Source organism: Boleophthalmus pectinirostris, unplaced genomic scaffold, assembly GCF_026225935.1.
Source record: "Boleophthalmus pectinirostris isolate CB_2022bp ecotype Guang Dong unplaced genomic scaffold, ASM2622593v1 HiC_scaffold_1, whole genome shotgun sequence".
Classification (NCBI taxonomy): domain Eukaryota; kingdom Metazoa; phylum Chordata; class Actinopteri; order Gobiiformes; family Gobiidae; genus Boleophthalmus; species Boleophthalmus pectinirostris.
In genome coordinates, this window is record NW_026570970.1 from 17,136,434 (window position 1) to 17,149,370 (window position 12,937).

General features: G+C 36.8%; 3 protein-coding genes across 5 annotated transcripts; all 3 read right to left on the reverse strand.

The window, feature by feature from the left end:
• Nucleotides 1-2,547: 2,547 nt before the first annotated feature.
• On the reverse strand, nt 2,548-3,493 carry tmsb4x (thymosin beta 4 X-linked). The gene is made up of 3 exons (XM_055153585.1): nt 3,342-3,493; nt 2,923-3,035; nt 2,548-2,828 (listed from the first exon to the last, which is right to left on the reverse strand). Exons 2-3 carry the CDS (start codon nt 3,020-3,022, stop codon nt 2,791-2,793), a joined length of 138 nt encoding a protein of 45 aa, XP_055009560.1. The 5' UTR covers nt 3,023-3,035; nt 3,342-3,493; the 3' UTR covers nt 2,548-2,790.
• Nucleotides 3,494-4,203: 710 nt separating this feature from the next.
• Nucleotides 4,204-7,697, reverse strand: LOC110173146 (toll-like receptor 7). 3 transcript variants are annotated; one of them, XM_055153541.1, is made up of 3 exons: nt 7,638-7,697; nt 5,124-7,356; nt 4,911-5,041 (listed from the first exon to the last, which is right to left on the reverse strand). In XM_055153541.1, the coding sequence occupies exons 1-3, from the start codon at nt 7,638-7,640 to the stop codon at nt 5,034-5,036; spliced, it is 2,244 nt and encodes a 747-aa protein (XP_055009516.1). In that variant the 5' UTR covers nt 7,641-7,697; the 3' UTR covers nt 4,911-5,033. The 3 variants fall into 3 exon arrangements, with proteins under 3 accessions (XP_055009518.1, XP_020794786.2, XP_055009516.1); XM_055153543.1 differs by lacking the exon at nt 7,638-7,697 and having other exon boundaries at nt 4,204-5,041; nt 5,124-5,178; XM_020939127.2 differs by having other exon boundaries at nt 4,206-7,356.
• A 134-nt stretch (nt 7,698-7,831) lies between these two features.
• tlr7 (toll-like receptor 7) lies at nt 7,832-12,304 on the reverse strand. Its single transcript, XM_020939129.2, has 2 exons — nt 12,181-12,304; nt 7,832-11,350 (listed from the first exon to the last, which is right to left on the reverse strand). Exons 1-2 carry the CDS (start codon nt 12,193-12,195, stop codon nt 8,204-8,206), a joined length of 3,162 nt encoding a protein of 1,053 aa, XP_020794788.2. The 5' UTR covers nt 12,196-12,304; the 3' UTR covers nt 7,832-8,203.
• Nucleotides 12,305-12,937: the final 633 nt, after the last annotated feature.

The window sequence follows — 12,937 nt, forward strand, 5'->3', positions numbered from 1 at the left end:
TTTGTTCCCCCTTGTGATGACATGTAGTTGTAGCTTTCATGTTAACAGCTACCGTTTACCTTTAGTCCAATAGAGATTGACAATTCCAAAGCTGAAATCATCTAAATGATTCTAGTGAAGGTATTACCACATGACATCACAAGGTGGAGGTTTGAGAGAAGAACACTGCCTAAATATACAAGGTTTGTGTATTAAACATGTGTGAATGAAACAAAACACAACTCTTGGTAAGTTTTTACATCAGAAAATAGTGTAATATAGGTCCTATTAAGATTGCACCAACACTAGCTACAGATTAGGGAACAATACAAGACAACATTCTGTGAGATAGAGAAGTGATGAAACAGATAAGCTCCAATGATTTTGTTTGATCAAATACATGCTTATATGCACACATTTGTACAAAATTCAAAATAAAGTGTTGCAACCTGTAGGCAAATCCCATTGGCAGTTTATGTCCTCCGCTATTGCATGTTATTGCTAATTGACTATTTGTGCACGTAATTGTTTCTGTGTCAAAACATGCCTAAACAAGCTATGACAGGTTAGGCTAGCATTGGAAGATTCCATCTGTTTGGATGGACATAATCTTCCTCTATAATACCTGTTTAAACCCTACTATGCAGGGATTAAATCAATTTGCGTTATTATGAGAACAGAGAATATATAAGACCTTTACATTGTTCTCATTATATCTTTCACTTCCTGCCAGTCCAACATCATTTTAACTACCGCCCACCAGCGGACTGAAACTTGTCTGGCAACTTCATGTAACATATTAACTTTGTAACATTCACTAGATAAACATAGGCAAATTGTGTTGTTTTGAACTGTTGAATAACGTTTTGGTGTATGCAGTTACAAAACTAGCCTAACTCAATATAATTCAATGATTTGTTTACATGGAAAAACACTGTGTCAGACTGGATTGGCCAGTTTGTTGTTTGCGCCAGTGGGTTCACCTATCAATTACCACAATAGCTCTGACTTTTCCCATCACGGTTGAAATAAAGAAGGCAAAGATGAAATGACAAAGACTAAATCCTGCTATTGGAGAATTCTGAGTAAAAGGCTCAAAGACTTGCACCTCCATATCTCTTCATAAAGGAAGAGCTTATGTCAATATTATTAAGTTAAAAGTTATATTATGCAAAACTGACTCCTGATGGCATAAGTCATGTTATAATGCTCATCAAATACATACTGTGTTTTGTTTCATTCACACATGCTTGAGTAATCTTGAATTATTAGGCTGTCTGCATCTCCAAAACTCAAAATGCTCTGTTCCACTTTGTGATGTCATGAAGCTGTAGTTTTCTTGGTAACAGCTATCTTTTGCCTTTTGTCTAGCAGAAAGTGGCAATTCCAGGGCTGAAAATATCCAAATGACTCTAGTGAAGATGTATGGAGTTTAAAACACAGTTAAGCACTTCCTGTACTGCCACATGACCTCACACAAAGAATTTATGTATTAAACATGAAATAGAGTAATGTTTTTAGAGGCATGTTTTGTTTTCTAAACTAAATTTAATGCTCGAACAAAGTGTAACAATAAACATTATAATAAATGTAGCCTGCGCAAAATGGGACTAATGGTAATGCTGTAAAACTGTGGCATTTAAAACTTGACAGGACACGTAAGAGATTTTGACAACTTTTCCCAGAGGCAACACTTCCTGCATTCCTCACTTGAGAACTGAGAGTTTTCAAACCACCATTGACAGGCATTGTTTTCTGGTAACTACTGGCCCATAAGATTAGAAATGAAATGAAAAGATGAGCATATTACGTCTGCATGCCACTTTAGAAGGACCTGTCACTTATTAATTATATCTGACAAGATCATGACCTATTAGCAAAATCGGTTTGACCTTAAAACAGGTAAACAAGATGTGTGGGGTTTCTGACAGCGCAAAAAGAAGGATGATATTCATTGTGTATCATGTTGCAGCTTGCAGATGCAGTCACTTCCTCTTACGGAATAATAACATGCAAGATCAGACCATGTTTTGCTCTAGTTCCTCTTTAAAAGACAGTAGCTTGGCAAGATGGGTGTGCTGTTTGAATTACAAAAGATGCTAGAGACCATTTCATACATCATGGATTGGTTTGTTACTCATTTGTTTCATCATACCCCTCATATCGTTCATTAGTCTTAAGTTTTATATAGCAACTGAACAACTCTCCATGGGCATGGAGTAGCACACTCTATAGTCTTAAATTTGAGAAAATGCACTGCCACTTGTATTTTAAATTAGGACTCCTAATCTGACACTAACAGATGAAGCAATGAAACATTTTAGAAGCTTCCCCCAACCAACCCACTTCTGCTCATAGGAAAGAGACTACTGCACCAGTCACTGCATGCTGTGCACTTATGCAATACTAATTTCCCTCCACTCCTTAAGTGTTTGCATTTAGCTGTTAAAACTGCTAGTGTGGCATTCAAATTCTTGGATTTGTTAGGTACACCCTAGGCTCACCACAGAAAGCTCCCTTCAAGTATGCAACATCACACCAGATAGAATGTACCCACACAAAGAAAACTGGTTTACTTCTACATATTTATTTGCATATACAACATGTGCATTCCCACAAACGCTTGCAAAAATAACTTTGTGCCCAGTGTGCTACATCTCATTGAGCGTAGGTCCTCGAAGTGTTTGAGGCAATAATCCTGCACCACAAAACAAGTCCAAGCCAGACTTCCATTTCTGTAGAGCAGATGAGGGCAGGAGGTGTACAGCAGGTGATGGACGTACTGCAGCTCGATGGAACATGGTGGAATGTTTAGTCAGAACCGCCTTGTTCCTTTTCCTGCTGGATTGCTGCAAGAGATACGCAGTTTATTATTTACATCTTCAAAAAGGACAATTAAATTACACTAGATATAGTTATGCAATTAAAATAACAAAAACTTACTTTCACTGGTTGGGAGTGTGTTCTTCTCTTTTGTTTCGGTCTTCTTCAGGGTCGACTTGTCGAACTTCTCCACCCCACTGAGGTCTGGTTTGTCGCCCATGTTTTCACGAGTTCTAAAAAGAAACGCAAAATTTGGACATTTTGAACGAGAAAACTTGGAGAACTGCGTCCGTAAACTTTGAGCGGTCTAGTTTGGGGAAATTGGTAGCCTGGTGTAAATGTGCAAAACTGAGGAACTTAATGGCTGCAGGCGTTGCACAGCTCACACGTTAAAATGATGAGTCTAATTAGCCCTACCTGCAGCAGTGTTTAAACCACAAAATACAACATGCTTTACGTGCTCATGCATCTGAATTCCTTTTAGAAAAAACACGGGGCAAAATGTGATAAAACTTAAAAATCTCCATGCATAAACTTACCAGACGAGGACCACTCAGACACGAAAGAATCACTCGAAGACCAGGCTGCAGAGTGAAGTTTCCTGTCGCCTCCAGCCATTAAATAGTATGCTGTATGCAAATGACCTGGGATACACGCCCCGATGCAGGAAGAGAACGTCCTAAATGCGTTTGATTTTTCTTTAACACGCTTTACAAAATTCACGAACATACATTACACTGGTGAAAACACAAATTAACAAACCCATTTTCTTTCTTTCTTTCTACAATAAGCGGGTGCCAGCATTGAATGTAGAGATATATAGACTATATACTGTGCAGTCGATGAGTGTCAGACTGCAGCCAACATAGACCTATTCCATGATGTAACAGCGACACCATGTGGCCAAACAAAATAGCGGGTTTATCTACAACACAAACAAAACTGAGTGGTAAAAATACTAGTACACATAATAATAGTGTTATATAGAGTACACAAATACAATCAATCAATTCAAATACTGTCCCACTTTAACTGTATGCTTTTAACTGTAGGTTTTAATAGTATTTAATTAACTTGCTTATGTTGTTGTAAGACGATCTTAAGTGATCAGAAAGGTGCCTAATATATAACATATATTATTATTATTATTATTATTATTATTATTATTATTATTAGTAGTAGTAGTAGTAGTAGTAGTAGTAGTAGTAGTAGTAGTAGTAGTAGTAGTAGTAGTACAGTGATAATTTATAAGTAAGACTTCAACTGCTCTTTTGTAGACTTCTGTGATTTAAATTGCGGACAATATTAAAGTCACACATTGATTTTATACATTACTTTATTGGAACAAATACAATTTTTAAGTTATGCATAAAGTAAGCTATAAGAATTTCAAAAAAAGCAAAAAAACTAAACAAAACAAAACAAACAGTTAAGCGGTGTAAAAATATGCCATCCTATTTCTGTGTACAAATGTTCTGTAATTCTCCAAACACTCTATCTGCTGGTGAAATAGTGAATGTATGTTTTGTTGTACAGGAACTCATTGTCCACGTTGATTATGTTTTTCAGGTTCTGCCAAAACCAGGACTGGGCCGCTGTAGTTTTGGGCCATACCATTACACTTTTGTCACACAGCCTTTTCCTCAGGCGTAGGAAAGGGGAATGTTGCAACACTGGTTCTAGCATCAAAACCAAAATAACATCAATATTCTCATCCAGAAGTCTTTGGTGAGCAAGGTACATGGCCATCTTGAACATCCCAGTCTTCACATAGTCCGCTGTTAAAACAAAGAGCGTTTTCCGACTATTTCTGATGCTATGACTTAGGTTATCCAGAAGAGGTGTCCCTGGAAACCAATCCCGCTCCTCCAGACACAGAGGATTCTCTCCCTCCTCCTCCAGTTTCACCACAAGTTTCTCCATCACCCACTCAGACACATATGGGTCTGTGGCGTCATAAGCTACAAAGGCATCATACACACTTTGAGGTGAGTGCAGAGAGCTGTATCCCTTGAGTTTAGCTTTTAAAAGGTAGAAAATGTAGAATGCATCCCAGTAGAACAGATGGGCAGCCATGGTCACAAACATGAAAACAAAAATAAAAGAGCTTGTGATAATATAGTAAGTAAAAGCCTCATTACCACATTGCTGAATGTCAAAGTTGATTAGAAGCGGTTGTTCTGGCATCCTTGGCGTGTCACACTTCACATCAGTTGTCAGTCGGGGTATTTTTACAGTACTATTTTCCAACCACAGAATAAAATCGAATGAATCACAGGTGCATTGAAAAGGGTTATTATCAATGTACAAAGTTATCTCACTTTGTCGATCAGAATCAAACGATGATTGGTTGATGACAGTTAACCTGTTGTAGTTCAGAAAAAGAGTACTAAGGTTACCCCTAGCTGATAAAATCTGCTCATTCAGTTTCATAATTTGATTGTGGCTCAAGTCTAGCACTTTCAGTGAAGTAGCATTTTCGGATCTGAATGTCAACATAGACAAACAATTGTGACTTAGGTTTAGAACTTGAAGTCTGTGAAAAGATTTAAGCATGTTCCATTCAAAATGTGAAAGTGAATTGTGGCTGATGATTAGGTGGGTAAGGTTTTGAGGCAGTTTTTTTAAAATTTTATGAGGAATCTGTGCAATGTCATTGTATGATATGTCCAATATGCTCAAATTAGACAGATGAGTGAAAATATTATAATAGGCTTTGTCTCTCCAAAGTTCCCCAAGATTATTTTGTTGAAACTGAAGTTCTGATAAGGATTCACTATACATCTCTTTTGTGGTTAATGCATTAAGGTTGTTGTAACTCATATTTAAAACTCGCAAAACTGGCAGGTTTAGTGTGAAGTTCAAATTATGTGTTATTCCAACTGCTTCAAAGTAATGCGCATTGTAGCTAATATCTAGTACTTCTAGTTTTGGCAGGTCTTTGAATGCCCAGTTATAAGCCAGATCAATTTTATTGAAAGACAAATCCAGGTAGGTCAGATTGGGCAATTTGGAGAATTCAGTACCATTAAGTGCCACAGAAAATCCATTATGTGAGAGGTTCAAACATGCAATGTCTTTATAACCTTTGAACTGATAATCAGAAATAAAGAAAAAATTGTTTCTGCTTAAAATAAGAGCATTTCCGGCATTATAGCATTCCTCTTTGATATGCCTATGAACCTTATAGTCTGGAATTCTTCTAGTGAGAGGTGAAATGGAAATGCTGTTGTGCTTTTGATCATATTGTGTTTTTGGATGTGATGTATTCTCCACAGTAATTGGATACAGCCTGTTTTCAGAAAGTAATATCAGTTTCAGTGGTGGAAATTTGCTGAAAACATCATCTTCAATTTGAATTATAAAGTTTGTTGCCAAGTTTAAGGAGGAGAGGTTTTTGAGTTGATATAAAGGGTTGAGGCTTTTAAGAGAAATGTATTTAAAAACCATAGCTTCCAAATGCAGAGTAACAAGTGACTTGAGATGGATAAAATCCTCAGAGAGATCCAGTGTTCGAGGATAAATCTTCAATTCATAATTAAATGAGAGATCTAGTACTTCTAGTTTTGGAAGACATCTTAACCATAGTTGTTTCCCAGTAACTGCTTTGAATAGGAGATTAAATGGTAGCAGAAGCTTTTTGAGATTTGGCATGTTTAAAAACCAAGAAGGGCTCAAATACTTAAGAGAGTTTCCTCCCATGTTAAGTGTGGTCAGATTTGTAAGATCACCAAAAGCACGAGGATGAATTAAAAGAGAAGTGTTTTTGCAAGGAACACAAGAATACGGAGCATTCGAGCACCTTGGGCAGTTTCCTTGGATCATTAGGTGCGTTAAATTATGTAGTCCTTGAAAATCGTTCTTAGAGATATACTCTATGCGGTTTGTCTCCAAGTCTAATTTCAAAAGAGAGCTGGGTAGATTTTTAGGAACACGGGTTAAATTATTGAAGGCCAGATCTAAATGCTCCAACTTAGCCGTATATTCAAAAGTGTTGTCTTTGATTGTGAAAGAAGTGTCACATGGATTTTCGCTGAAGCAGTTTCTGGGTAACCATAGTTTTGTGATATTTTCCATGGCAGAGAGTTGCTGTTTGTCCAGATGAACAATGTGATTTTCACTGAGCTCAAGGATTTGCAAACTGACTGGCAAGTGTGATGGAATATTGTGGAGGTGAATGCCATTTAGTTTCAGGACTTGAAGTTTACTCAGCTTCTTGAATGCTTTATTATCAATGTTCACCTCTTCATTTCCGTTGACCCATCTGAGATCCAGCACAATGAGATTTAACAGCTTTGAGAATGCATTTTGAGGAATATTTGGAATTACATTTTCTGTCAAATTCAGCTCAGTTGTATTCGTAAATATGCTGTCTGAAATGTCAGAGATGTTCTTCAGATGCCTCATTGAACAATCAAACGTGACATTCGATCCACACTCGGTTACATCACAGGGAAATTTACGTGGCATGCGGATGGTTTTACAGGTCTGGTTTTCATAGCAGTCACATCCAACTTCCAGACTCATCAATAAGTAGAACCATATAATGACTGCCTGTAAATGGACAAGAGGCATAATATTTTAAATATATCCACCAGGGGGCGGTAACCATTAAGTTAAACTATTTTATAATCTGTTAAGAGTCACAGTTACACGGTTAAATTTAATAATTAGTTTTGGATTCATTCAACAGTATCATAGTATTAGCAAGTATTCGTACTTACAATGTTATCACTAAATGAAACTAACAACATACATTTTAAATATTCTTCATTAATATTTCTGTTGAGTGGTCTGTTAAAAGTAGATTTCAAAATAAAAATGATAAAGCTTACCATTATTACATGGCATCAGTGTCCATCACCAAGTGAAGTTGTGTCTAGCTGCCACACTGGTACACAGTTGAAGAAGTGGAAGTGGTGTGTGAATATAAAGAAGTCAGATTGTTTCACTTCCACATTTTATTGACAAGCTTTAGCTGTCAGTTTCAAATTCCTCCACAGCCCAGAAGTAATAAATTTCACTATAGAATGGAAAACATGAGTTGTATTTATTTGAAAGAGTTTCTTAACATTAGGCCTGATAACAAATTATGAAGCACGATATATTGCTACAGATATACTGCGATAAACGATTTCATAGACAGTATCATTCAAAAGGCCTGAACTGTGACAGACAAGTAGCAGAGTGAACCAATAATTTGTCACATAAGTTACTTTTTCAACCATCTACAGCTCAAATCTTATCATATTACAACAAAAATTCCCCAAGTCTCCATACTTTTACAAAGAAATACACATTTTGAGTCTCAAAATGTATTTTTACAGCTTTTTGGGGTTTTTTAACAGTAAGTCAAGCCTACTTAACAAAAAAGAACCGTTTTATGTTTATGCATAATGAATTACAAAGTCTCTTTAAAAAGGTTGTTGTATTGCTTGTGACTTTCTGTAGCCAGCACGTTTCTAAGACAAAACCAGAAGTATGGCTGGGCCTGAGGATTAGTGGGCCAGTCTAGCACAGATTTACTAAACAGTCTCTTCCTCAGTCTCAAGTATTTCGAATTACACACCACTTTCTCCAAGAAGATCAGTATAATAACATCATCTTTTTCATCCATAAGCCTTTGATTTGCTATGTAGAAAGCTGTTTTGAAGTTCCCACTTTTTATATATTTGTTAGTGAGAATAAACACTGTCCTCTTGCTCTTGTGGATGCTCTGGGACAGGTTATCAATGAGTGGACATCCAGGTATCCAGTCTCTCTCCTCCAGGCACAGTGTGAGCCTGCGATCCCCACGCCTCTCCAGCTGAACGCACATCTCCTTGGTGACCCACTCGATCACGGCGGCGTCTTCTTTATCATATATCACAAAAGCATCATAAACAGAAGACGGGGAGGTGAGGCGCTTGTAGCCTTTGAGCTTTGCCCTTAAAAAGTGGTAGATGTACCACACGTCCCATAGGAAGAGATGACTGGATATAGGGAGGGTGATGCAGCACAGAATGAAGGAAGTCATCAGAGTGTAGAGGACAATGGACAGGTAACTGTGCTGGCAGGCTGACAAGTTCACTGATAAAACCAAATTGCCTTTTTGTGCCTCTGGAAAAACACAGGCTACATCTGTACCCAGTTTGGGAATCGTTACCATTGTATCGTTGAGCCATTTAATAAAAGGGGTGGCACTGCAAGTACATTTAAAGCTATTATTGTGCAAAAGCAGCATATCCATATTTTTTACAACATTATCTGGAAAACTGGATACCTCAGCATACTCAATCAAATTAAAACTAAGATCCAGATATTTTAAATTGAAAGCATCTTTGAGAAAATCTACTGACAGTGTCACTATTTTGTTCTTGTGTAAAATTAGCCGTACAAGAGAGTTGCTGCAGTTTGACAGCACATCTGGCACAGTACTTAAGCTGTTCCCACTCAGATCTAAAACCTGCAAAGAACGCAGATGTTGTAGCTTCGTCCAGTTAAAGTATGTGAGCCCATTGCCTTTCAAGTACAGTTCTGACAATTTGCTTGGCAGGCCGGCAAACAGCTCAGGAGGGAGGGAGTGTAAGTTGTTCTTAGAGATGTCAAGGATTTTCAGATTGAATAGTTTACTAAAATAATTAACATATCTGGTGTCACCGTCCCTCCACATAATGTCCAAACGGTTATTCCTGAACTCTAACCTCTCCAGCGATTCACTTTCTAACTCAGTGTTAGTGGAAGTAGAGATCTGGTTGTTGTTCATTAGCAGTGTGGTCAAATTCTTGAGGTGTTTGGTAAAATTGAGCATGTGCGTTAGGCCTTCTGATTCAAAGTAATGGTTGTTATTACTTATATCTAAAATCACCAGGTTTTCTAGCTCTTTGAAGGCAGTTGAATACAGCAGGTCTAGGCGGTTTGAGGAAAAGTCGAGGTATTGTAAATTTGGGAGATTGGAGAATTCGGAGCCATTCAGACTTTGGCTCATTAGGTTACTGGACAAATTAAGGCACCTCAGGTCCTCAAGATTTAAAAAGCGAGGACTCAAAAAGAAAATGTTGTTTCTAGACACGTCCAGACTCTTTCCAAACTTACTGCACCTTTTGTTCACTAGAGAGGTGACCGTTCCTAGTTCTTTGTCTTTGTGTTTGCAGCTACGTGCGTACTCGTCAAACCTGAAATAGTGAATTTCTCTTACATCCATGCTATCGTACTCCACCCCAGACGACATAGGAGACCACCTTTCTAACTCAGATGCTGATAAACCCAGAGTCCCCTGTTCATCAGAGGAAGTCGAGATTTTATTATCAGCCAAATTGATTATTTTAAAACTTTGTAATTCCATAAGGATGCTAAGATTTGTAGTTTTAATAAAGTTTGTTCCTAAATCAACAACTTCTAAATTTTGTAAAGATTTTAAAGGTGCAATGCTCTCCTTTATTAGCTGCTGGAAAACAAAACCTCTCATTCGGAGAACTCTTAAAGATTTCAGTCGTGAGAAGTGTTGGCTCAGATTCAGAGTCTGAGGATATCTCTGCAGTTCATAGTTAAACGAAAGGTCCAGTTCTTCCAGTTTGCCAAGAACAATGGGAAAGTCAAAAGTTCCCACAGCCTTGGATAAAAAGTTTGATGAAAGATCTAGAACTCTGAGCTTCGTTGTACTTCTAAACCAATCCTTGAGAACTTCTGTCAAAGAGTTGCTATGGAGACGCAGGGCTGTAAGTTTTGTCTGCATTTTGAACGCATTAGGGTGTATTTTTAGAGGGGAGTTATTTGGGCAGGGCGTGCAAGGAAAAGGGGCATTGTAACAGCGAGGACAGTTGCCGCTAATATCTAGTATCTCCAGATTGGTCAAGTTTTTGAAATCTTCTTCTGTGACTTCTCTTATGTTATTGTTATAAAGGTACAGTTCTTTCAGATTAGTGGGCAAATTGTGTGGTATATAGGATAAATTATTTGACTTCACAGATAAAAGCATTAAATTGTTAAGTTGTAAAAATGCTCCATCCTCTATGTAATACGAATTGTTACATGGGTTTCGAAAGTAGCAATTTTGACCAAGATACAGAGTCTCGACATTTGTGAGGCCGGTAAGATTTTCTCTATAAATGCTATATATGTGGTTTACTTCCAGGCTGAGCAACAACAGATTTGGTGGCAGGTGTTTTGGTATCTCATAGAGCTGATTGCCGTCAAGATACAACGCTTTGAGATTCCCAAGGCCTAAAAAGGTGTGATCTGCTATTTCCACACTTTTAATGCAAATGTTATCCTTGGGGCCGATTTTGACAGGCACACAGTTGCACCTGAAGTCTATCTCCGTCAGGTTGTCTAGTCCTTGAAAGGAGGAGGAGTTTAAATGGTGGATATGGTTTATGGTGAGGGTCAGGTTGGTGGTCTCTTGTGGTATGCCCGGTGGGATGACCTGGAGATTTGTCTCTGTGCAGTCTACAGTCACCTCGCTGCTGTTGCCACGCTCTGTGACATTACATGGCAACATCTTTGGATACACAATCCGAGCGGTCACCATAGGGAAGGAAAACCACAGACCCAGCACCGCCACGTGGATCTATTCAAAAGCAGTGAGCAAAATGCCATGATTTAGATAACATGGAAATATCTAAAGCAGTAATTACATTACTCTACCAGTCAAAAGTCTGGACACACCTTCTCATTCAATGTTATTTTTATGTGTTGCAATGTTTACTACTTTCTACAATTTATATATGGAATATATTATATATTTTATATACAGAAGAAAGAAAATATATGATGCCAAATATATGGAATTATGTAGAAAGAAAAAAAAATACATAAAGAAATCAACAAATACTCAAGTATATATATATATATATATGTGTGTGTGTGTGTGTGTGTGTATATATATATATATATATATATATATATATATATATATATATATATATACACACACACACACACACACACACACACACACTATATATATATATATATATATATATATATATATATATATATATATATATATGTATATATCTTAAAATCCTCAAATTAGCCACCCTTTGCTTTGTTGACAGGGCTAAAAACCTTCCTAAAATGGTTTTCACTTCACAGTTGTGCCATGTTAAGGTCGAGAAATGCCAACAGTTGAAAGCAGGTTTCAAAATAAAGAGTAACTTTATATATTTATATAATATATATATTTTAAAATGTAAAACAAGCTATTTTAAGATTTTGTTTACTTTGTTTACTGTTTTGATGCCTTCACTGAGAATCTACAATGGAAATAATCTATCAAGAAGAATAATAAATTCAAAAAGTGTGTTCAGATTTTAAAATGGTAATTAGTGTAATTAATGGCATTGGTTACATCAATTAACACTTAACAATCTTATTACAATAATGATCTTTACTTACCAGCTGGGGGAACATTTTCACAAAATCATTGAACAAAAGTTATGGTCCTGTCTTCATGTAGTACTCAAAGCATTGTAAAACTGATGTTGAGGTTTATGATGTTGGAAGTTTGTGTGAAAGTAACAGGTGCATATGTGTATTATTAACTAGCACCACTTCCCTTTAATCACACGCAACAGACATGATAATTTATCATGCATGTGAATAAGTCTAATCAAAAATGTATTTAACTTAACATTCACATCTTGATGCTAATTTAAAGACATTTAGTACCACTTTATCTTATTGAAGACTGCTCTCAATATCTGTATTTATAGAGCTCCTTCTTTCTTTGAAAGCAACTTGCAGCAAATTCTTATTATGCTAAAAATGAACATTCTTCTTTGCAGCAAGTAAAATGGGCCATGGTCATCATTAGAGCACACATTACCAACTCTCGGTTCGGCTAAAATGGTAAAATCATGAATTATTAAACATTCTTCTAAAACTAAACACAGGTCAAGATACTTTTCTGAATGAATAATTCTCTTTGAAGAGGATGCCACTTGGAAACTAGGCACCTTAAAAGCAATACATTTTACATAGTAAAAATAGACAAAAGTTGTGTTAACACTCTTTAGATTTTAATGTTGTTGACAAAATAACAAGAAAATACTTAGTGGTAAACTGCAATAAATTAGTCCAAACCCAGCAAAACTCATAGGCATCTCTTTTATTTGTCCATAAACATGTCCTGTGCAATGATTTGTCAGTAGCT